The sequence below is a fragment of the Falco peregrinus genome, chromosome 6, assembly GCF_023634155.1.
Source record: "Falco peregrinus isolate bFalPer1 chromosome 6, bFalPer1.pri, whole genome shotgun sequence".
Taxonomy (NCBI): domain Eukaryota; kingdom Metazoa; phylum Chordata; class Aves; order Falconiformes; family Falconidae; genus Falco; species Falco peregrinus.
The window spans coordinates 59,144,423-59,169,583 of NC_073726.1; the positions used below are offsets into that span (position 1 = coordinate 59,144,423).

The window sequence follows — 25,161 nt, forward strand, 5'->3', positions numbered from 1 at the left end:
AAAATCTTCATTGCCCCACATCACCCTACTACTCCCACTTCAGATTGCCTTCCCTGCTTACACCTCCTCCAAAGTTCGGATGATAAAGAAGGAAGAAATCTGCCCCTCCATTTCTCACCTTGCTTCTAACCCTTGTCCAGTTCCCCTGTAAAAGCAGTTTTTGGTTCCCCCAGCCATCCACTAGGATGGAGTGGGAAGGGAGTGGGTGAGACATGCAGGGAGAAAAAAATAAAATACAGCAGTCATCATCCCAACCATGAAGTCATACACGCCCCGCCTTCAGCTAACGGCTTTGGCCGCAGAACTGCTGCTGTGGTAGGAGGGGAGGAGAGACCGGAGGGTGACTGTCAAGTAAAGTTCCCTCTTCCACTTCCTCCTCCCTGCAACCTGCCGCTCACTGCAGCACAAGGACTGACACCCAGATTTGCCCGTGTCTCCCCACTGTTTGCCTCAGCTTGACTTTCCTTTGCCCCAGGTGCTGTCCTTTGCCACGGGTCCAGAGACATGCAAGCCATCAAGTGTGTCGTGGTGGGAGACGGGTAGGTACTCTGCTGATTTGCTGTGAATGCAGGGAAGGAGGGGTGGTGACAAGGGGCAAGAAAGAAGGTGGCTGCTTGGTGACACTTCCCTAGCTTTGCTTATGACCTCCTGCAGACTGCATTCCCTCTCCCACTTGGTCTTCACTCCCCAGGGCAAGGGACCTTCCTCTGGAGAGGGTGTGGAAGAGGGCATGTTGAAGGGCATCTGCAGAAGGAGCATGGAAAGTGGAGCAGGTCTGTCCCACACAGGGGAGGCGGTGGCGTTGCTGCCAGATTCAACCTGTAGGCAGGAGTCAGATTTAAAACCTGAGAGGTTTAAGTGTTGTCCTGCAGGTGAATGGCTCCTTGAAAGCCATCTGCTCACTGGGACTGACTGGGAGAGGGCATGGCACTATGGTCCTGATGAGACGTCTGCCAGTATCTCTGCATTCAGCTTTTTTCGGCACGTTATCTCTGTATCAAGGTGAGGGGGAGACTGTTTGGCAAAGTGTTTATGTGGGCGCAAGGAGGAGGAGCACTTTTCACTGGGACAGGCACAAGCATGTGCCACTTTGCAAGTGGGAGGTAACACAACCTTGCCTTCACAGCATGATGACATCACTGCCCATGTCCTGTGATCCCTGGAATTAGCATGATCTAAGCCATCAGTAACCGAAGCAGTCAGTAGTGCTAGGGGTGGGAGAGGTGGGGTGGACAGGGCCTCTTCTCGTGCTGTAGGATGAGTAGATGCAGGGGAGGGAGGGGAGGAAAATCCATGTTTGGCATGGAGTAGGTTAATTCGTTTCCCAGCTAGGAGCTGGCCAGACTGTTATCTGGGGCAGCTATCAGGTAGCAGATGAAGAGACATTTGCAGCAGCCCCGCTCCCCACAGTCACTTCCTCCTTCAAAACTTGCCTGGGGAAGAAGGCATCTGCAAACGTAACAGTACATGTTAGGGGCTGGGGCAAGGCAGCGGGAAGAAGGAACAAGGTAGGACAGAGCCCCAAATAAAAACCGTTACCTCTAAGAAAAGTGCCCTGAAGGCTGCAAGCTAAAACTGGATGAACAAGTCTACTGGGCACTTATCTGTTGCCCTGTTAACCCCCCAGTTTCCCCCTCACACATTGCACTAATTCTGTAGCGACTCCTCAAGGCAGCATTCCCCTCATATCATGGCTAACCCCACAACATGTCCTGCTCTCAACCCCTCCAATGCAACTCATCTTAAGTATCTTCCGTCCTGTCATTTTGCTTCTCTGTGCACCTTACCTCTCACCATTTTACAACACAGCAGTCCATCTTTCCTGCATTGCCCTGAGCTCTTGGTTCACCATCTTTCACCTCCCTTCCAGCCATACCAGCCATGTCACCCTGCCTTGGCTCAACCTTACCCACCACAGGACCTTCTGCTGTCACTCAGCTAAGCCCCTCACATTGCTCCATAGATGTTCTGGCCCCACAGCCCCCTACATCACACATCACCAACCTCATAACAGTGCCTGAGTTCAGTTCTAGGAACCAGCAGGTGCCACTAACCTCACCTCTTTTCTTGGTAGCTTTGTTGCAATCTTCACCCCCTCAGTGACCCTTTGGGTTCCTCTCTTATTCAACCACACTAATTCAGAACTGTTCCCTGCTTCCATGACTGACCCACTCACGGTGCCATCGATCTCCTGAGCTATTACCTTCAGGAAGCCTCCACGCCCTCCCTCAATATCTTTATGATAAGAAGGAAGTAGGAGAGATGGGGGGGAAAGAAGGGACTGAGAGAGGAGGACCTAAGAAAGGGAGGTGTCAGAAGGAAGAAACAAGTGTCAGAGTGTGCCGAAGAGCTCAGTTTCCTCCTCAGCTGCCCCACAGGACAGTGACCAAGGCAGGTGCCTTGTGACGAGGGTGAAGATGTCAGCTGTGCTTATCAAGGGCACACAAAAGGCAGGGCTGCAGCTCTGTCTGCATCAGAGGACTTTGCAGGTATAGCTGAGATGGCTGGAGTATCCCCAGCGGCAGGATTCCAGCCTTTCCCTTAGGAAAGACATCTCCCTCATCCTGTGGTTGTGCTCGTAGGCTGAGGCGGCAAGTTACTTTCACCACCTCCATTTCACACATGCTTCAACTGCAAGATGGCCAGAGTTTTCAAGGCCACACAGACTGGAGGAAAGCAACCCAGGGGGAGGAGGACTCTCCTTCCCACACCTGTCCTGGCTGCTTTATCTTGCTCCGGCTTCTTTCCACTTCTTTCCCTCACCACAGGCTTCACCTTGCACACCACACCTTCTCCTCCCCTTGATAGTCTCACTGTCCCCTCACCCATTACCCTCACGCCGATGCTCCCACCCATTCTGGACCCTGCTACTACCCCAGCTTATCTGCACCCCACCCTGCTGCAACATGGCTGTGGGGGAGGCTGAGAAGAGAGGAAGCACCAGCTTCTAGCTCAGAAACACCACCAGCAGCCCCCGTCAGCCACAGGGAGAGGCACCTTGGTGGCTGCTTACAGCTCGCTCTGCGAGTGATGCTGCAGATTACCGTAGCTTACCATAGACAGGCAAGACTGGGCATTGTGGCTGTCAAGAAGAGGTGCTATCAGCCCCTGGCCACTGCACCTGCTGAAGCAGGCAGGAGTTACTGCGTTCAGGGGCTGTAGCTGGCCGGGCAGCCCTGTCATGGTACTCCCAGTACACCTGTCTGGCTCTGAGCGTACAGCACTGTGCATGCACTGGAAAACAGGTTCTCACCACCAGCTCAGGGTGGATGGGTTTTAGCTGAGTGATCCCTGTACCAGACAGTAAAAAAACACTTTCGTGCTTGAAGACAACAAACACTTCTGGGTGACATCCTGTCTTTTTCCCTGCCGATTGTCTAACCTATTGTTATGCACAGTGTGGTCCTGTGAAGGTGTTTCTGCTTTCAGGGGTCTCCTGACAGGGTTAGCTTAGAGGTGTGGAAGGATTACCACATCCCCATCTCACCCTAGCAAGACTGCCTGCACTACCATGACTTGCTGCTATTTTTTTTCTTTTGCAGAGCTGTGGGGAAAACCTGTCTCCTTATCAGCTACACTACTAATGCTTTCCCAGGAGAATACATCCCCACTGTGTGAGTAATGCATAAAGAGGTCCTGGGGTGGGTGGGAGGCATGGAAAGCAGGATGCAAAGGGGGTGCAGAACCCCCTTGTTGTGCACTTTGAAGGCAGGGTTGCAATTTCCATGTCAGCAGAGGAAGGGCTGCCAAGCCAGTGAAGGTGCCTCTGCACTTCAGATCTGTCACCTTTCAGCAGAAGCACAAGTGGCCTTATAAACCCCTGGTACCAATGGGATATTTGGCCCACACAAATCAATCCAAAGGCCTATCTGCCAACTGAGTTTAGAAGTAGTAGATGGGGTCCTGCTAGGCAAAACAATGAGGCACCAAGACACAAATATTGGGCCAGACCCAAAAGAAGGCAGTTGGATGGACAAGGGTCTTCACTTCCTTCCTTGTCCAAGGCACCTGCTGTCATGGGAGTAGGCACTGATAACCCTGATGGTAGAAGTGCACGATTCAGCTCAGTGCCAGAGTAGAATTGCCCTATGCAATCAAATGAATGTATGTGCAAGGCTGGAATAGACCTGCAGACTGTTGGAATAAGGAGCAAGCTTAGGAATTCTTTAATTTGAGCAGTCAGATGCATTTGTTTCCCCACAGTGCATGGGGATATGTTTGGGGATGCATACCACATGTGTTTCTACCACACCACTGGGATATGGAGTATGACTACATGCTCCCGGAGGTGGAAAAAGGAGCTAGGCACAGCATGTCAGACTGCCAGCTCAGGTTCAGATTCCTTGGGAAGGACAGGTGCAGGAAAACTCAGAGCCTCACTTTTTTCTCCAGACCAATTTGCAATGGCTATTGCAAAAAAAATGGCTGTGGCAGCAAGAACCCACCTTTTCTCGGAAGCTGGTTCGTGGAAGGGCACCATCCCTTCCTAGCATGTAGCCATGAAATGACTATGCATTGTGCACACATTCTCACACACTGTTTCTCCTGCTGTGTGAGGCTTGTGTCTGGAGATGTGAAAGGGAGGCCATTTTATTCTCTTGGACTGCATGGCTTATCTTACGACGGCAGTGTATGCCATAAGCACTTCACAATGTCTTTGTGTTGGTCCCTTCCTAACACTGGTTTCCCTCACCTTAGCCTGAAAAAAGTATACCAAAAGGAACAGGAAATAAAGTTTTCTAGGACAAGGGGAGGAAGATCTCTATTGATTTAATATCCTTTTTTTTCCATTAAGCCTTTGCCCTCAAGCGTACAGTCCTGACAGCTGTTCTCAAATATTTCATGCTGGGTTGTCAAAGAGTTGAGGTGACACAACTTGGCTTATTGGCCTCAGATCCAGCAGGGGAGTTGGGGAGTGCAGGGCCCTGGGGGAGCTTCAGGGACATGGGTAGCTTTTTACATAAGACATTTCTTCACTTTTAAGAAGAAAGCTGGGGTTTAGAGCACAGAAGGTAGACAGGGAGTTGGCTACAACAGACACAGTTGCAGGAAGGATACTGGGGAAAAAAGTGGGAAACTGAAGGGTTTGTGGATCTGCATGCAAGGTGGCAAAGGTGGAGCTGGAGCCAGACACCTGTCCAGGACGGCTAGGTGGTGGGGAAGAGGTTGAAGTTGAGTGGGAAGTCTGTAAGGTTCACAAGGAACCAGCATCACCCAAGTGAGCTGAGAAGAGAAATCATAACCCTTTGCTCCTGGGTGCACCTACTGAATCCCACCTACACTACTGGAAGGGCTCTTTCTCCTGTTTGAGCTATGGCCTATGTCTGTGAATTTCAGGTTTGATAACTATTCCGCCAACGTGATGGTTGACAGCAAGCCTGTAAATCTGGGGCTATGGGATACTGCTGGACAAGAGGATTATGACAGGCTGAGGCCACTCTCTTACCCGCAGACGGTGGGTCACACTCCACACCCCTCCTCCCTTGTTCCTCCCTCAGATATGCCTCCACCCCCTGCTGCAAAAATCAACATTTGCCATAAAACAGTGATAGGACTATTCTTGACTCTCTCTGCTCTTTTCTGAGAATCCCTCTGTTAGTATACAAGTGCCTTGAAACCCTAAAGGTAAAAGACATCTGAGGGTATTTTGAAGCCTTTCTCTAAACTTCATTACTGGTGTAACTTAGAAAGAAAATTCAGATCTTCAAAGATACTTAGAAGCCCAGATCACATAGATTTCAGTGTGGGGCAGATGCCTTACACAGCCCTGGTAAAAAACCCTCCTTTTGTGAAGTTAAAGGGGCTCAGGGAATTAGGAGCTGAGGCAGAAGCTTCTCAGATTTTTTTGAACTCCACTATTTTGGCTTCTGCCTTTTAAAAGTGATCTAGTGTGTGGACAAATGTATATGATCTGCTGATGCCTCAGCTAAGCCCAAGACTAGCAGAACAAATGGATGCCTTAGTTACTGTGTTCACCAGCTTTTCACCATGTTGACAGAGTGATTTCAGGGTTTAAAGATCACCTTCACTGGAGGATGTTGTTCCAAGCAGCGTCTTGAAAAGCTCAGAAAGACCCTGCTGCCTCAGGTGTTGGTCTGAATGTTGCTGTTGCAACTGAAAGGGCTAGGAATTGAGGGCACTATTTGTTTCAGCTAGGTTCAGCCACCTAAAAGTTGGATGCCTGGTATAAGATGTTTACTCCCTCTGCAGTCAGTGCAAGCAGGCACATTTCTCAACAACATGCTTGCACCTGCCCCCAGACACATCCCAAGGATAGATGGGGGAATTGTTCTCCAAGGTTTTGCCTCTAATGGTTGCAGAAGTATAGAAATGGATAGGCTGGGCCTTACACCCTTGTTCTAGCTAGCTGAAGTTAGATAAAATAAATATAACCCTGAAGAGCTGGTTTTGTTTTGTTTTGTTTTGTTTTGTTTTGTTTTGGTTTGGTTTGGTTTGGTTTGGTTTGGTTTGGCTTGGCTTGGTTTGGCTTGGCTTGGCTTGGTTTGGCTTGGTTTTGAATGGAAGTCTAAATTCTGCCATGCCCAGGGGAAGCACTTACATGGGTAACCAAAACTCCACCTCATCTGAGTCCTGCATGTGCACTTTTTGGGCTGAGCCTAACTCTGCCTCAACAGCACGCAAAATTGTTCTGGCCTGAAAGATCTCTGGTGTTCTGTGAGAAATGAGCAGGATGCTGTCAGGCCATTTCCCATGAGGATGAGTGTGCCTACCGCAAAAACCCCATCCTCATAGTTCAACATTTGGCTCCTCTGATAGTGGTGGCTATGGTTACCACGAGTCAGGGGAGCAAATATCCTTCTCTCCTCTAGAGGCAATTAGCAGCAGTCAGGACTGTGTTACATTGTGATACAGCTTTCCCTCGCATGACCCTTTGCTGCAGAGGGGGGATGCTGCACACCCAGCTCTTCTCTCCCCTCCCCGACTCCTGTCATGCAGCCCCATGTTCTCTTCCTAACTCTGCACCATGGTTGTATGCCTACAGGATGTCTTCCTGATCTGCTTCTCCCTTGTCAGCCCAGCATCTTATGAAAATGTCCGTGCTAAGGTGAGACACAATATTCTGGTCCATCAGGGTTTGAGGAGGGTGAGATTGGTGGTGATCTTGCAAGCAGAGTGCCTGTGGGTGGAGATTGCTAATAGGACAGCTAGATTCAGGGAGGTAGTAACTTTTTTTGTGTCAGTCAGAAGAAACTACAATATCGGCCTCCTTCAGAGGTCTTCTAGGTCATCTCAAAGAAGGTGGCCAACCCTATTAATGGGCTAGTACTCATCTTGCTAGGTTATTGAGCTGTGAGACAACAGGCTTATATTCTGATTGCATCTTTCAGCCAAGACTGTCACAGCACAGATGCAGGACCGTTCCATAGGACATGAGAAGCGGGTACCCACAGCCTTTGGATGGGAAGTGAGGGAAGAAGGGAGAGATTAAAGAAGAGAACAACTTCCTACCACTTCCAAATTCCTCCCTGGGTTTCAGGGAGCCATGAAGGGTGGAGAACAGCTTGTGCTTTTGCTTAACAGAATCTGAGCTCCATGTCAGGGTTTTTGCCTGAGTACTGAGCAATGAGGGCTGGTCTGGGCTAGGCTGTAGTGCCCAACACTGGATTGAAAGACTGTGAGAAAGAACAGGCTGTTAGCTATCTTGCTGACATCTTTTCAGGGGTTCCTCTTTGTTTCTTTTGTGCATGCCCATATACATGACTTCTCACATCTTTTCTCCCTTGATAGTGGTTCCCTGAAGTGCGGCACCACTGCCCTAGCACTCCCATCATCCTTGTGGGCACAAAGCTGGACCTTCGTGATGACAAAGACACCATCGAGAAGCTGAAGGAGAAGAAGCTATCCCCAATTACATATCCTCAGGGCCTTGCTCTAGCCAAGGAAATCGGTATGTGCTTGGGGCAACATCTTGGACATACTGAAAGGAGAGAGGCAGAAGATAAGGGCTTCCCTTCAACCTAGTGAGGCTTTTCTAGAAGTATCTTACAGTGGTATTTCCAAGGGACACAGGGAGACACATCAAGGGTCATGGGACAAAATGCACTTCAGGAAACTCAGGAAGAAGATCTGCTCCTTGAGGAAGCCTCAACCCTCTGTTTTCTGCCTCTCTCTGGCCGCCATCCTACACACACAAACATACACTTGCACATTTTCCTCCCTTTTTACTCTGCTATTTCTCTCTGGGCCAATATTTTTCTGTGAAAGCTGCAGCTGCTGTGCTGGGGCCTCCCCTCCACATCCGGAGAGAGGCGGAAGAGTGAGTTTTCTAACATCTCGCAGGAAGAGTTGCAACTGCAGCTTCCTGTCCCTGCCTCTGACTGCTGGGGCTTATACATGCAACCCCAGGTATCTGCATCCTTCCCCACCACACATCTCAGGGGCATCACCTTCCTCCTGTATTCCAGGACATGCAGAAATGTGTGTTCCAGGTAACGTCTCTTCTCAGATGCAGCACGCACAGGCAGGAGAGAGTGTGGGGAACACAGCTGGAGGGAGTTTTCAACAAGGAGTTTGGAGGAGAGAGTGTCTGGCCAGGATAACATAGACAGCCTCATGCAATGGCTCTGCTCTGGCTACAAGGGTGGAGAACAGGCAAACCCTGGTCTTGTACAGCTGGCAGGCTTTGCCCTGAAATCAAGACTGCCTGAGTGAGTGCAGTGTGTCCTGACAATCTTTAATGGCTTTGATCACCTGAGCTGTGTTTATTCAATGCAGGCAAGAGCCAGGTGCCTTGCTTTCCTGCACAAGGGCTCTGAGAATTTGTGGATACAAAGTCCCAAAAGGGAGGTGCCATGTGACTTGAGATGCCACCAGAGGTGTTTGAAGCCAGGCAGTCTGAATGATACTTGAAGCCTGAGGAGATGTGAGACCTCATATCAAGACAAGACCCGGGGTGTTTAGGTGATGTGTATGTGCCTCAGGACAATGTAAAATGGGCACTGAGGGAGGAGGGTATTGTGGCTGTCAAGTGATGTGAGCCTCAAAAGGTGTTGGTGATATAGGCATGTGCATCTTTTTTTGCTTGATGTGATCTATAGTATTCATCCTGCATGTTTCTCTTCTGAGTACCCTTGGCAACAGACTCCTGGGTACCCCCCCGCCTACCCCCGTCACCTTCCTCCCCATCACAGCACCTGCTTTCCTCCTGACAGACTCTGTGAAATACCTCGAATGCTCAGCTTTGACGCAGCGTGGCCTCAAGACAGTGTTTGACGAGGCCATCCGAGCAGTCCTCTGCCCACAGCCCACACGGACGAAGAAACGTGCATGCAGCCTCCTCTAAGCAAGTAAGTCTGAAAGGGAACCCTGGGAGTGACACCAGGGGCACTTTCCTGCTCCTGAACCCAGATGGCCAGGGCCACTGGGTTCCTATGACCTACTGTGCCTGGTGGCATGGGTACCCTCAGAGAGAGAGAGAGGGAGACAGCTGTCCTGCTTGGGGAAAGGACAGGACATAGTATGATATAGCACACAGACCCCTGAACTGCTTCCACTTCCTTGATGCTTGCCCATGGGCAGGTTTGTCCCATCTCCTGGTACAGGGTGGCCCAGGATTTTCCACCTCTGCCTTCACAGAGATCTGTCTGTCACCTTGTGCCACAGAGGGAACTGTATCCAGGCCACCCTGGGAATGACCTGCTGTGAGAGCCATGAAGTCACAGCCTCTGCCTATGGCAAAAAAAAAGAAAAAGCTGTTCCTTGTTCATGGCAGTTGCCCAATGGCCCTTCCTCTTACCAGGCCCTGCTCACCTCAAGGAGGGGTTTGTTTTGCTGTTCATTGGCAGGCAGCAGCTTCTCCCCCAGGACAACTCCTCACACTCCCCACCTGCCCTTCCCCTTCAACTCAAAGTGGCAGAGGCAGGAGACAGGCTTCGGGGTGAGAGGCAAAAACCTGAGGGGAGAGAAGAGTGAAAGCTTTCTAGTTGGGATCCTGCCCCTTCTTTCTCCCACTACCACCAGGGCAGCGGGAAGGAAAGCAGGAAAATAGCCAAGCTGGTTTCACGAAGTCTGTCATGTTTTTGGCTACAGATCCCGGCCCTGTCCTGATGCCAGGCTCTGCCCAGCACGCAGGAGAGCGATGGCTCCAGCATCCTGGAGCTCAGTACCTTGTGGCAGTCATTGCGCTTTTTACTTCCGCTGGCTTGAAAGACTGTTGTGGCTCTGTAGCACTGGTTTGTCCATTTGCACATCTCCCCCATATTCACCCCACCCCAGCTGCCCCTGCCCTTCCTCACTGACCTCCGAGGTTACAACATAGTGAATAAGACCCAATAAACAGACTGTACCTTCTTGCCATGTCAGTGATGTGTTACACCCCAGGGGGACACAGCCCTGAAGCAGTGAGCAACAGGGCGGATGGGGCAGAGGCACCTGCCAGCTGTGTCCCTCCTGCAGCAGTGACAACTCAGGCAGCGCCACACTGAGCTTGGTACCAGTGAGCCCCAGCCACTATCGGATGAAGGGATGAGGCCCAAATCATGCACCGAGTTGCTCAGTTCTCAGCTAGGCTCCCTGGATTCCTCAGTAAAGTGCAAATACCATGTGTTGGCCAAAAGTAGTGGGGCGATTACACCTCAGCTTTTGTCCTTCTTCTTCTCAGCATCCATATGTTCAAGGGAAAAGTGGTCTCCTCTCCAAAACAGAGAATGAAATGCAGGCTTTTGGGAGAAGACATCCAGGCCCAGACTCCTTTCTGTGGGGACTGTCCCTGGAGGTTTCTGGGGAAACCCTTTCACCAAAACATTCCTGCCATAACGCTCCTAAGCTCATGTCACAGGCAGTCATATCGGTACCAGCACTGACTCACACTGCCAGGCACAGGCAGAGTGAGAACAGGAAGGGGGTGGGGGGGCGGGGGGGGTGAGGGGAGCGGGGAGAACAAGGTATGAATCACCAGTCCAGACAAATTACCTCCAAGCCACTAAAATTAAACTGAAGAGAGTGGTCCCAGCAGTACTATGGATCCGGCAGCTGTGAGCACCTGCCTTCCTGATGCATTGCAGGGGCCTGGAAGTAATAAGTGCTACAGGGTGGCTGCTGCCGCCACTGCTTGCAGGAGAGAGGAAGGCTCAGGGTGCAATGATTTGCACTGCAATATCCTGCAGTCCTAAGAGAGCACAGAGAAACTGTGGAGTTGAGCCAGCTTACCACTCCTCGATGCAGCACCACTTCTGAGTTCCAAAGGCTGCTTCCTGCACTGAGGAGGTGCATGGGTAATGTCAGCAACAGCCCACCACAGTGTAGCCCCTGAGGTACCCTGCTGCCAGGGAAATTTCTGCAAATTCAATTCATGGTCGGATCTGACTAAGGCAGTTAATTCAGTGATGTAAAACATTATCCACTTATAATGTCCAGAGCAACCCTGGAGTACATGCTATCCACAAATGTCTGCATTGCACATGGGCTGCCAGATAAATTTCCCAAGCCCCATCCAAAGGTAAGGTTAATTGTGTCAACAGAAGTCCAGAAGAGCAGAAATGAAGTCTCTGGTGTGGGCATATACCTGTGGAAAGGCAAGGGACATGAAGCCCTTGAGAATGGGACCTAGCCTCCCTTAAACATCCTATATGTTATTCAAATCAATGAATTCCCAGTGGGTTATTACTTCCTTTCACTTTTCAAGCCTTGGGTTTTATCTTCTCAGTCTGCCTTGTCCCCTATCATGTACAGCAATGCAGAGAGGACTCACCATGTGCATGAAACAAAATTCATGTATCTGCCTACCTGTGGAGGTGCCTGGGTGGAGCTCTCCTTCCAACACGATACAAGCAGTTTGCACAACCCTTTTGGAGCTGAGGCAGGGAACGGGGCAGGACTCTGAGCATTGAGGAAGTGAGCTGGAGACCTGGAAGTTGTGATCCTATGACTGTGCTTTTCCTAACAAGTCCTACGAGAGGTAGAGCTTTGCTGTTGCATGGCTCTGTTTCTTCCAAGACACAAGCCTGGGGGCTCCCTCCCTGGTGCTGCAGATGCTTGCCCTGACAAAGATAGCCACGGGGTGCTGCCCATGCCATTCCTTCCCCAATGAGGTCTCATCTCTTCTTTGTGTCTCCAGACAGCATTGTGGCCAAGATCTAAGCTAAGGCATCCTGACAGCTTTGAAGCCCTGTACTGCCTTCATCTGTTCACCTTTGAGCAGCACTGGCTGGAGCCAAAATTGCTCAAGCCAGTCTGGAAGGCCAAGTTTTAGACTCTGCCTATGTTCCGCTTGCAGAGATACTCCCTACTTCTTTTAAGGCTGGAACTGGCCCTAGGAGCTCAAATGCTTATAACAGCAGTGACAAATGTCAAGAGCTGGGTGACTGTGCAGCACATGGAGTCACTGATGTTGGCTGCAGGGCAGGGAAGAGTGTGAGGACTACAGGGAAGTATTTTGTGCAGGGAATGGGATGGAAAATGCTAATTTCCTTCCTCGGAGAGCTACTTACACAAAGGAGCTTAATTTCTTGCCCTGCCCCATTTCTTCTGGACCCACTCCTTGTAGCAGAAATTAAATCTTGTAGAGGAGTTTGAGGCTGTTGAACTGGAGATTTTTCCCCAAAGAGGTGCAAAAGATACAAGATTGTGCATGGAGCCAGGGGAGAGTTGAGAGATAGCTCCCCTATTTGCCCGTCTGCCCTCAGCTCCATCCACCTGGAGGTGCTTGTAGGGCAGAACAGAAGGGACAAGGGTTTGTGTGCTTAGCATCCACCTCGGTTCCTGAGCATCTTGCCAGCCGGAAGGCTTTGCCGTGTCCCTGCAGCTCCGAGCAGCACCGGTGCTGTCCGCAAGATCCACGGAACAGGGATCTCCTCTCCTGTGTGCCCGTGGGCATTCACAGGGCGCTTTGTACTGCCACAGCCCTCCCCCCCTCCTAGGGGAGCCGAGCCGAGTCCCCCCCCTCCCGCCACGCCACTCTCCCGCCACAGAGCTGCTCTCTGCATCCCTCCCTTCCTCCTCTCCCTCTCCCTTCCACTGTCCCCAGCTTCTTTTCCCGTACTCGCCATTCCTCCATCCTCCCCTCCGCTGCACTCCCCCTCTCCCGCACCTGCCTCTCCCCCTTTTATTCTCCATCCTGGTCTCTCCCCCCGCTCCGCTCCGTCCATCCCCTCCTTCCTCTCCCGCTGCCGGTGCTCCCGTGCCCGGCGCCCATTGGCTGCCGGTACCCGTCCCCCGGCAGCCGCCGCTCCGCTCCCTCTGCCCGCGCCCGGCGGACGCGCCCCCTCCCGCGGGTGGCCGGGGCAGCGCGGCGGGGAGACCCGCCGGCCCGGGTGAGGGACCCCGCAGCGCCGGCCGCCGCCAGCGGGCGCGGCAGTGGGCCTCGGTGCCACCCCAGTGCCGCCCCAGTCACGGAGGGGGAGATGGGCAGGGCCAGGAAGGACTCGAGTCTCCGGTAGTGCTCGGTGGGACCCCCTCCCTCCAGGGACCGCTTGGCTCAGTTGCTTTTGAGAAAGGGGAAGGGGGAAAACGTGACACGGATTTTCCCGGTGAAGCAGAGGAAAATGTACCTCCCAACGACACGTAAGTACCAGGCGGCTCTGCCCGCTTTTCCCAGATGTCTCCCGCGGGCACGACTCCATGCAGAAGTTAACTCTGCAGTCCCAGAGAAGGAAACCTGCCGACCCCCCACCCCACCCTGACCCCCCAGCTCTGCCAGCCCAGCCCAGAGAGCTCAGCCCCGAGGTGAGGCAGGACGAGTCCTGAGCTAGAACAGGGCCCTGGGAAACCAGGTGGACAGGAGGGGATGGTGGCAAGAGGGACTGCAGGTTGTTGGACTCTGTGGTCCCTCCCAGCTTCTATTCCTGTTTTGTAACCAGGTCCAGGCTCAGCTTTTAGCATCCACCTCCTCTTCGCATTCAATGCAGAAATATTTTTTTTTCCCCCTAAAGAAAGCAGTAGCACCAATTTACTACCTATTCCTAGCTCTCTGCCTTCCTCCTGCTCTCCAGATATATGGACCAGGTATATTCTGGCAGCACCTGTTAGGGGATCCCAAGCCTTTTGCAACAGGTGCTATCTGCATCAGGGACAGACCCCAAGCAGATGCCAAGACATTATTAGTCAGAGCCCAAGGATCCTCATCAATTCCTACCTATGCAGGTGCTGCCAAAGCAGCCAGCAGAGTGGATCCAACCCAGCTGAGGCACTGGTGTCCGGTGTTTTTTCTGTCAAATTAACCAGAATGTGTGATGCAGCAGCATTTGAACTGGTAGATGGTACTCGACAAAGTTAGAATGGCACAAGACCACGCCTGCTTAAAGACAGAGTTCCTCCACTGCAGCTGTCTGAGCAGGAGAATGAGTTTATAGTGAATCAGTGCTTTGTGTTGCATGCCTTAGCATTTTGAGGGCTTTTGGAGCACTGAAGCTGGATTTACTGTATTGTTAAATCACAGCCTGAGCAATCAGCTTTGAGGTCTGGACCTCAGACACTTCCCCAAATGCTCTTCAGCCCCAGCATGAGTGTCCCCATCCATATTTGATATTCATGGGGCTCTGTCTTCAAATGCTTTTTTTGGGGGGGAAGTTCTTTTGCATGCAGGAGGAACATCCAAGAGGATTCCTAACTATGTCTCCACCTTTTAGAAGATCATCTTTTTATGAACATACTGTTCTGGTCTCTGCCACTCTTTGCAGGGATCTTTGCCCTCAGAGCAGCCACTGCCCTCCCCTTTCCTCCAACAAATGATTTGCGTCACTGGAACAGCACTGGAAAAAAATGTCAGAGTAAAGATCCTCGAGCTTAGAAATGTAATTTCAAACCACTTCCTACTCTGCCCGTTCATTGAAGCCACTCATGATGTGGGACAACACAGTACTGCAGGACTCCAAGAAATGCGCTTCCATCCGGACAGTGTGTCACCCCCCAAGGCACCTGCAAATAAAAAGAAGTCTAAACAATTCTAGTACTTTAAAGCTCATTTAAGTATAGCAGGAAACATGTATGCAATACCCTACAGAAATGGCCTTAAGACGTAGTTGCCCAACTGTGTTTTTATGGGGCCTATCACACAAAGTTTTTTTAGCATGAGATGTGATACATTTGTGGATTCTGTTGGGTTTGCCGATCTGATATCCAGGGAATCCATCTAAAGCTCAAGTCTCCAAGTCTCCCCTAAGGTTTCCAGAAGCTGGAATGACATCTACAAAAAAAAAAAAAAAAAAAAAAAAAGAAGAAAATCTGTAATATTAAGAAAGTTGTGATGGTACAGAGAACCCTGTCTGGGAGAAAAGTCTCCAGAGTGTTTCTGGCCTCCTGAAAGTCATTAATATACTTGCCTCTGAGACCCCCAGTTTTCATTTCAATAACAAAAGAGCTTCAGAGCCCTAAGAGATTTGTTGGGATGGGTAAAGGTGAACCTCAGGGTCCTTGTTCTCTTCCATGAAGTCATCCTCCCTTCCAAGGAGCTAGTTTATCAAAAGGATGACCCTGTCACTCCACACCTCCAGAAAATTTTGCCAGAGCTGGAGTGATCCTGAAAGCATCACAGATCTCCCCTGCATAAGGTTTGTCAGGGTGTCTCTGGTCTGGAGTATGTCCTGGGCTCTGTATTTCACATATCTGGAGCCCTGACAAAAGACAGAAAGCATGTCCTTCCCTTATCTGTCTCTTCTCTCCCTGCAGCTTCTCACCCAGTGTCAGCAGAGAGCTGGTGGTGAACAGACAGTTTGTTTGTTCAAGGCTCTCTCTAGGTGAGCTGAGTGCTGTTTCCATGCCAAACCCTGATGTGACGGGCAATCGGGCACCTCAAATTAGGAAGGCTGGGACACTGTTTTGGTGTTGCAAGCAGCTGGGGCAGGCAGAGCCTCTTCCATTAGCGGTGTGTCAGAGGGTGCAGAAGGAGAGAGAGAGAAAACGAGAAAAAGACAAGAGAGATCTGCACTGATCCTTCTTGGTACCCGGAATAATCTGGCTTTTCCTTTACTCTCAAACTGACATAACACAAACCAGTTACCCTCCAGCTCAGGTGCTGAGCTCAGCCTCCTGGCTTGGACTGAGAGTGGAAGTGCTTTCATTTCTGCTGGTGGGGCTAACAACCCCACAATAACCTGGCCAGTCCAAAAAGAGCTTCAGCAAGCAGGAGGACACTCAGTGAACGGGGAAGCCAGAGCTGGAATGGCACTTTGTCACTGGATGCTCTTCCCTCTTTTGTTCATGAGGCACCTGCCACTCATAAATGAGAACCAGGACCCTCATGACTATGTCCTCAGTATCGGTGCCAATAGCAGAAAGTTAGAAATATCCCTGTCCCTATCCTAGTCTGTGGTTCTTTCACAAAGGAGAGGATCCCTTGGCCCATGTTGAGCCATGGCCCTGTTTGTCCCTTCATGCCCACTGTGCCTTCCAGGAATAGATGAGGTCGACATTGTCCTACATCTTCCAGCAGCTGCCAGCATCCACAAACTCTTCTCGACTTCCCATGCCTGTCCACACTTACATGCAGTTCATGTGGTGATTTTATCTGTGCTTTGTTCAGCTCTCATGTCCTCAGTATCAATGGCTTTTTTCTCCTTTCACCTGCAGATTGCTAACTGATCCTGCAAGGACACTGCCCACTGCCCTTTTCCCTGCCTCTGCTATGGACACTTCTGCTTTCAGCCTCCCCACGCCGGCAGTGTCAGAGGAGGGGAATGCCTCTGGCAGCTGGGCAGGCTTCACCACCCCCAACAGCTCCACCACCGCCAGCCCTGGTGTGGTTGTCAGCGGTGTCCTCATCCCTCTGGTCTACCTCATTGTCTGTGTGGTGGGGCTGGCTGGAAATTCTCTGGTCATTTACGTGGTCCTGCGGCACTCTGTGAGTGAGTCGGTGACCAACGTCTACATTTTGAACCTGGCCCTAGCTGATGAGCTCTTCATGCTGGGCCTGCCATTCCTGGCTGCACAAAATGCCCTGTCCTACTGGCCATTTGGGTCTTTCATGTGTCGCCTGGTGATGGCTGTGGATGCCATCAACCAGTTCACCAGCATCTTCTGCCTGACAGTAATGAGTGTTGATCGCTACCTGGCCGTGGTCCACCCAGGGAAGTCCTCCAAATGGCGGACAGCACGAGTGGCCAAGGCCGTTAGTGCAACTGTGTGGGTGCTGTCTTCTGTAGTGGTGCTGCCCGTGGTCATCTTCTCGGACGTCCCTTTAGGAATGAGCACATGCCACATCCAGTGGCCAGAGCCTGCCTCGGTGTGGAGAGCTGGCTTCATTGTCTACACTGCCACCCTGGGCTTCTTTGGGCCATTGCTGGTGATTTGTCTCTGCTACCTTCTTATCGTTGTGAAGGTTCGTTCTTCTGGCAGGCGGGTGAGGGCTCTGTCTTCCAAGCACAAGCTTTCAGAGCGCAGAGTGACCCGCATGGTGGTGGCTGTTGTGGCCGTCTTTGTCCTTTGCTGGCTTCCCTTCTATGTTCTCAACATAATCAATGTCGTCTGCCCACTGCCAGAGGAGCCATCCCTCTTTGGCGTTTACTTCCTCGTGGTGGTGCTGCCATATGCCAACAGCTGTGCCAATCCTATCATCTATGGCTTCCTCTCTTACCGCTTCAAGCAGGGCTTCCGGAGGGCCATCCTCAGGCCATCCCGCCGGATCCAGAGCCAGGAGGTGCCAGCGTGCCCCCCAGAGAAGACTGATGATGAAGGGGAAGAGGGTGAGATCAGCAAGATCACCCAGAATGGTAATGACAGGCAGGAGCACCCTCTAAGCAGTAGGGAAGGAGAAAGCAATGAGCAAAAACCACTCCCTGAAGAGCCTGTGGGATGTGAAAAGAGCAACAAGTTGCATGTCAGTTATTTATGATGAAAGGGACGGTGCAGGGGACAGACACACTGGGACATGGGACCCCCTTCACCCTCCGTGCTTTTCCACCTCAAAGGCAATAGGAGGTGTTGATACAAGGGAATATTAAAGTCCAAGACTGCTTAAAAATGAAGAGAGCTCCATAATCTTGTGGAAGACACAAGGCATTGTTCTTGGCTTTGGAAGGGACACCTGAGGTTTGGTAAAGGAAGGACTGCACCCAGGGAGAGCTGAAGAGATGATGGGCACTGACAGTATAGAGAAAGCAATGTCAGCACTAGACTGCATGATTTGTCCTTAGATGACCCAACTGTGAAGGTCATCATCTGCCATCTGACTGAGGCACCTCAAGGAAGTCCTTAAATGACATATACAACAAATAGGCATCCCAGTGCCTTGATTATCTTCCTTATAAACACGAGAAGTAGTTTACCCTGTAAGAAAAACAGGAAGGAACAATGTCTGCAGCAAAGACATACGAGCCAGTTACATGCACGGGTGACCCCTCTCTAGCTCTCCAGTAAGCCTTGGGGACAACTTTCCTACCCATGCTCATCGTGGCTGGAGACCACTCTGACTGCTCAAAGCCTCCTCTTTCTTTCCAGGGCTCTCATGGACTCTGGGTAGGGGGATGAGACTTACCTGGGAGAGCAAATGGGACATTTCTTTTCTGCATCTCAAATTCTTCAGGGTTTTCCTGGTGCCTCTGCATCCTGGTGGAAGGTGTAACAAGGGTAGAGGAGAAGACAACAGGGCATGGGTTGGAGGCAGGGTTTCCTACAAGCTGAAATGCCCTTTCCCCTTTCCTCTCCCTAAGCCTTATTGTAAATAAACAAACAGCCTTTGAACTTAAAAGGCCAACTGGGCAGAACAGTTCTGTGTGTTTAGGGAAGAGGGGTGCCATAGATTTGGCTCTCCTGAGAATACACAATGCCTCTGAAATGAGTTGATCTCTGCAGAGATTAATGTTTGGCTGGTGCAGGAGATCGAGGCATGTATCAGTAGCAGATGGCGGCAGGGAGCAGAGGGAGGTTGGGGGATCTCCAGCATGTGAGAGCTGTGTTTGCAGGAGTCTGGGCAATAGGAGGAACTGATTTGTCTTGTGGGAAATGTTAGAATATTTGGCCCAGGATGGAGAGAAATGGTGTGTCTGCATGCACACAAAGGTGGTTGTAGGCAAGTTTGATCACTGGACTGCACATGTATGAGAATGGCCAAACAGGATCAGAGATCAAGGAGCCAGGGCTAGTGGAAGACATGCATGGGCTGAGCACTGATGCTAATCTGTGTGTGGCTGTGGGGTGCATATAAATGTGTACAAATGTACATGAAGGGGTAAGCATGCGTGTAAGTGTATACAAACATAGATGAGGAAGTGTGGTTATGTAATTGTGGGATGTTTAAGTGCAGATATGGTTGTGTAGGCATGCAAGTATGTATGGAAATGTGTGCGTGTGCACATGTGAATGCTTGGGTAAGAATGTGAGAGTATGTGTGCTGCTGTGAGTGCTGAATGAGTGCTTGTTTCTGTGCATCGGCTGTCGGAGGGAAGTTGTGGGTGGGCCCATCCAAGTGTGCAGGCTAGAGGGGCAGAAATGTACAAGGGTGAGTAGGTCTCTCCACTTTGACTTTGTTCCTGCAGGCTCTGCTGAATCTCCGTCCCTATACCTTGAACTTCTCCATGAATGCTGTTGCTAAGCTACAGCCACAAAGATGACTCTTATACTAGAGCCCTTGGTTGTATTCGGGCACTTTTCTCCACAAATAATTTTGAGAAATGGGAAGGAGGGACCCACTAGGAGGAGACATGCCTCCCTGACGTCAGGAGATGTTGGAGGTGGCAGTCTGTGGAGGGTCAGTGACAAGAGCTGGTTGGGTGATGGAAAGATTCCTCACAGGTCACTTGAGAGAAGACATGAGATGTGAAGGGATAGCATGGGATCAGTTGTGCTGGAACAGAAGACAAAAGCCCTGGACTGGGAAGCAGAACAAGCTGCAGCAGCTGAGGATGACAGGAACAGAACCACTTCATGAGGAAGCAGGAGACAAGGTCACCCAAAGGTGACATAAGAAGAAGCGAAGGCCTAGCAGGCATCAGGAGAACTGCAGTGTAGGGCACCCAAGTTCAGGAAAAGAGTGTCACAGGGCTTCAGGTAAGGAGACATGTCACAGCCAGGCCAGAGAGCAGAGGAAGGGTGGGAAGGACTGCAAACATGACCAAGCAAAAGACATTCAGCTGTGTTCTCAGCCACTGGTACAGCTGACAGAGAAAGATTGTCCCTACGAATGCTCCATCCTCTTGTTTCCTCTTTGAACCTGGATTGCTGGTGCCAAGCTGTCCATGCCTATAGGCTCAACCTCTGGAGCTGAGCTACCAGTGATACCACACAGCTATTGCTTAGCTCCTCTTACAAAGTGTGCTTGCTGCCCTGAGCATGGGCAGACACCCAGGAGTGCAGGCTCAACTCTTGGGGAAAAGAAAGTGCTTGGTAGCCAGTTTCTATCCTCTGCTACCTCTTCACATCTCCTCCTCCTTCCACCCATGCATCAGCTGCCCACACTCTAGGCCCCAGTGAGAAAAGCAGCCAAATTATTCATAAGCACGGGTTATACAGTCTTGTGGACTAAAAAAGCCTTTTTTTTTTTTGGTTTGGGGAGCTCCCACTGCATCTACTGGATGAGGCACAATCAAGAAATCCTAGCAGAATGAAGACAAACTGCCAAAGCTCCTGCCTGTACAAGGGGCAGCAAACAGCAGGGAATTTAAAAGGTGTGGCTATCAAGTGGTGAGATAGATGGACAACACAGCACTTTAAACGGGGGTCTGTGTTGCTCCTCTTGCAGTGAGGAGCAGGGCAAGGTGAATGCTGGGCACCACTGGCATAGCAATCACTGTAGGGCAGGGGAGAAATGGTATTAGGTGAGGAGCATGGAACACTTTTTGTGGTTGATGACCAGGCACTGAAGAAGGTATGAGACAGTGAATGAGGACCTTGCAGAAGGCAGCTCAAATGGGTGGTAGGCAGATATAGGAAGGGTTTCCTTCTCTGCAGAGTGGCTGCCCAGCTGCTGTGGGGAGATGGGGGAGTTCCCTGGCTGCCAACAAGCTTAACAGAGATGCTCTCCTTCACCATTGAATGGAGCTGAGACTTCATTTTGCAAGCCTTTGCAGCTCCATCTGCTGCAAGTCACCACTCAAGAAACTCCACCAACTGGTTGGCTTCTTAAAATACCTGCATCTTTGAAAAGCCCAAGCACTGCAACGCCAGCACCAAGCAAGCGTGCCAAGGAGACATCATTTTGATACATGGAGTCTGAGCCCACTAGCAAGGCAGCTCTGCGGGGGAGCCTGCTGGGAAAAACAAAATGTGCTCTGGAGAGACCTGCAAAATAATGGGGGGTCTTTAGTTTAAACAGGAGTTTAAAAGAAAAGGATCATAAGCATCATATTTTTCTGTCTTGTGTTTTCTTCTCCCCTGTATGCCGCATCCTATTTCTCAGTGACAAATCGGGGGAAGAAATGGAGACAAACTAAAAATGAGACTGAGGGAGGGAAAAGAAAAGGTATTTTTTGTCTGAAATTCATGAGGAGAAAACAAATGCTACAAAAACCTGCCAACTGTCACCACTGATTAAAAGGCTGTTTTTTATAGGAACAGACGTTTGGAACGACGGACAGTACCTTGCTGCCTCCTGACCCTTGCCCCTCTCCTCAGCTCTGTCTCCCTCCTGGTGAATCCTCAGCTTTGTCTGTGGTAGCAGCGTTAATCTGACCACCCTTATGATCCCTCTCCTAATGATGGTGTGGTTGACTCCGGGCAACCCAGAGGCCATGAGGACCGTGCGCAGTGGCTAAGTGAAATTCTGGACATGTTCAGGGGGATTTGTTCCAGTCAGATATGGAAATGGATTTTTCTATTCTGGGTGCAGAGACGTGGAGATAAGGGCTCCATCAAGCCCTGCGCTGCACAAAAGGTTTTATTCTCATCACGTAGAGGTTGAAGCTGCAAGACTAGTTAGGGCCGCAGTGATTTCAGCAGCATTGTGCAGTGCCTCTTCCCAGCAAACGTTTGATCATAGACAGGGTGTTAGAGACACGGAGAGCCCGTTCTGCCAGCCGCTCAGGGAGTTTATACGCACATGACAAGAGTGCACAAGGGCAGATATAGAGGCATATGTATGTGATGTGTATACATGCATATAAATGAGTATTGATGTGGTTGCACGCGTGTGTGTGGGGGTACATGTGACTGTGTGAATGTGTATGAATATATATGCATATTCACGTCTCTGAGTGCTTTGATTCAAGTATATTTATGTGTGCATGAGACCATATGTGGCCACCCACACAGATGCACACATACCCAGACATGCACGTACCTCTTGGCCTAAGCATGAACGGAAGAACATAGCACATACACCTCCATATACAGTGCAGGCATGGGCTAAAACTGGGAGATGACAATGGGACCTTGAAAATGGGACCCACACACAGACCCACCATACATGCACACCCAAGCAGATTTCTGCCAGCCCAACAGTGGCCTGGGGCAGCTTTGAACCCACTCAATGTGACCCTTTTGCTCTGCACAGGAGAGAAACGGTAAGGGCAGCAAATGACGATTGGGGGTGGGTGGGTGGTGGTGTTCCAGCGGGGAGAGGCCAGGGTGCGTTTCCAGGCTGTTACTAACACAGCCCACATTTAATGTCATTTGAAGCTGTTGTTAGGGAGCTGCCGCATTTGTCATCAGCAGGGAAATGCTGCGGCTCAGCTCAGGCAAAAGAACTGCTCAGGCCGCGTTGTGCTTCAGTCATTGTATAGGACCTTGGAAGAAGGGGGTGTGGGGAGGGGGCAGCAAGCCGTCAATCTGTTGTTGAAATGGGGTAGCCAATGGATAAAGGAGACTGGGAGATACAAGAAAGGGAAACACCCTTGAAAGGACGTTCCTGGCTCTCCTGAGGATTCAACAGAGAATTGAAATGCTTTATCTGCTCAAACGAGTGGAAAATATGCAAATATTTGCTCATAAAAACTTGGTGTTCTTTGCCTTCCCAAGCATAAAATATGCAAACGCCACACACAACGCAGCCGGCGCACTCAGATCTCACACTTGGCACGTCCCGCACAATCACACACACACATATATACCCGGCAGGTCAATGCAGCCAGCTAGAGACACGTGCCTGGGCTGCAGCATGTCCTTCTACACGCGACCAACAGGGCCGTGCGGGAAGGAGGTGCGCACGCCTCGCCTCACACTGATGGCTCGGGCCGTGCGCCAGCACCGCTTCTCGGTGGTCTTCAACCTGAGCTGCTGCCGAGCTGCGGGCGGGAGCCTGCGAAGAGGACGAAGGACACCATGAGCCGCCCCGGTCGCGACCTGCCCTCGGCCGCAGGTGTCCCCCGCCGGCAGGACACGCGGGCTGCCCGCCCTTCGCGGCCACCGTGCGGCACGGGGCGGGGCGCTGCGCGGTCGGCAGGGGGCGCTCGGCAGCCGCCGGGCGGGCGGGAGCCGGGGGGGCTGCGGGGGGGGCCGGGCAGGCTGTGGGGGAGCCGGGGGGCTGCCGGGGGAGGGCAGGCTGGGGGGGAGCCGGGGGGATGCCGGGGGAGGGCAGGCTGGGGGGGGAGCGCCGGGGGGATGCCGGGGGAGGGCAGGCTGGGGGGGAGCCGGGGGCTGCGGGGGGGCCGGGCAGGCTGAGGGGAGGGGCAGGCAGGCTGGGGGGCAGCTGGGCGGGCGGGGCGGGGGGGCGGCCTGACTCGGGGGGGCGGGCAGGCTGGGGGGGAGGCGGGGGGCTGCGGGGGGAGGGCAGGCTGGGGGGGGAGCCGGGGGGCTGCGGGGGGGGGGGCAGGCTGGGGGGGAGCCGGGGGGCTGCGGGGGGGCGGGCAGGCTGTGGGGGAGCCGGGGGGCTGCGGGGGGGGGGCAGGCTGGGGGGGAGCCGGGGGGCTGCGGGGGGCGGGCCGGGGCGGGGGCAAGCAGTCTTGGGGGGAGCCGGGCGTGCTGCCTTCGAGCCGTGCCCGCTTGTCTTTTCTAACTGGAAACCTGCTCTTTTCTAACGTGGAAATGTGTGGGGTTTGGGGCAGGGCTGCGCCCTGCAAGTTTGCTGCAGGAGTGGCTGGTCCCAGCACCCTGCACACTCCGTGGTGTGCTGACTGCGGGAACGAGGGATATTGGCTGGACTTTCGTCGGGACCCCTCTCTGACAGCACTGTTCTTGGAAATCCCGCGTACTCGCCATGCAGGTTGTGGGCCTGGCAATCCATGCAGAGCCCTCTGTCACACCGTCCGATGCATTGTGGCAACCACAAGGCATCATACAGTTGCAGCAGAGATCTGTCGCTCTGAAAGCATCAAGGTTTGTTGCACAGGTATCAAACTACGCCTGTGCTGTGTGCCTTGAAGATGGAGTGATGAAGAAAATGCTCATGCTGGATCAAACGGCTAGAGAATGGGGCAGGACTCTTGCCTGTTCACTGGTTGTAAGGACCAGTCTCAGGACAGTGCTACCAAGTGGTGGTGGAACCTCTCTCTGTTTCAGACCCCCAGCCTGTGTCAGGGTGGTTCCCTTAGTGGGAAGTACCCCTCACAGATCCAAGAGCTTCTGTGAGCTCTTAAACACTGGCTTTCCCCCCTCTTGCCACAAAGTATTTGTTTCCTTGGTGAGAAACCTTTCTCCACACTCCTTGTGAGAGCTGAGGTGCCCCCAGTAGTGATCTGCTATTGATAACTGCTCGGGGCAGGGCTAGGAGCATGTGTAGGGAAGGACAGCACAGGGGTAAAAACTCCTGGGTCTACACAGGAGTGGATGGGAGGAGGAGGCGTTCAGATGCGTAGAGGCAGAAGGCAGCATGCTTGGCTGAAGGTTATTTTTAAGGACTGGTTCAAACAGGCTGCAAATGTCACCTGGTAGCTCCCACCCAGCCAGGCTGTTGGGTCTAGATGCTTACAAGGCAGCAAAGTCTTGCTGATTGCAGAAGGGTTAGTGCTTGTAGCCACATGCCAGAGTTTGGGGTGGATACTGGCACAGTTTCTTGTCTCAGTGGTCTCGTGGGCAGGGTCACAAGGCGGGGTAAGAGATAGGACACTCAAGCTGGAAAAGCTGTCTGTGGGGAGAGGGGCAGCCTGGGTGATGCGCCCTTAGCTGCAAGGCATCTGCAACTGACACAACTTGTCAGCCGGTCTAATACACCGTTCAGCTGTGTCTGGCAGAGGTGCGGTGTCTCGGAGGCAGTGGGAAGTGGGAGACAAGCTCACACTGTCATGCTTAGTGCCAGAGACTGCCAGGTCTAGCAACAGCTTTGCTGTAGTGATGAGTACAGGTGAACAGCTCTTCCAGCTGCTCCTCAGCCACGTGGCGTTTCAGCAATGCACAGCAAAA

General features: G+C 51.9%; 2 protein-coding genes across 5 annotated transcripts in view; both read left to right on the top strand.

Annotated features, from left to right (window-relative positions):
• Positions 1-332: 332 nt before the first annotated feature.
• The window catches only part of RAC2 (Rac family small GTPase 2), a 61,645-nt gene continuing 36,816 nt past the window's right edge, over positions 333-25,161 (top strand). Inside the window, exons 1-7 of one of the 4 annotated variants that reach the window (XM_005232874.4) lie at positions 333-539; positions 3,543-3,614; positions 5,338-5,455; positions 7,004-7,066; positions 7,750-7,909; positions 9,174-9,308; positions 10,051-10,311. In XM_005232874.4, coding sequence (XP_005232931.1) covers positions 505-539; positions 3,543-3,614; positions 5,338-5,455; positions 7,004-7,066; positions 7,750-7,909; positions 9,174-9,304 — 579 coding nt within the window. In that variant the 5' untranslated portion in view covers positions 333-504 and the 3' untranslated portion in view covers positions 9,305-9,308; positions 10,051-10,311. Of the gene's footprint in view, positions 540-3,542; positions 3,615-5,337; positions 5,456-7,003; positions 7,067-7,749; positions 7,914-9,173; positions 9,309-10,050; positions 10,312-25,161 lie in introns of those variants that run through there. The other 3 variants (XM_027780359.2, XM_055807608.1, XM_055807607.1) reach the window with 3 other exon arrangements.
• SSTR3 (somatostatin receptor 3) lies at positions 12,726-22,381 on the top strand. The gene is made up of 2 exons (XM_005232872.3): positions 12,726-13,521; positions 16,525-22,381. The coding sequence occupies exon 2, from the start codon at positions 16,580-16,582 to the stop codon at positions 17,783-17,785; it is 1,206 nt and encodes a 401-aa protein (XP_005232929.1). The 5' UTR covers positions 12,726-13,521; positions 16,525-16,579; the 3' UTR covers positions 17,786-22,381.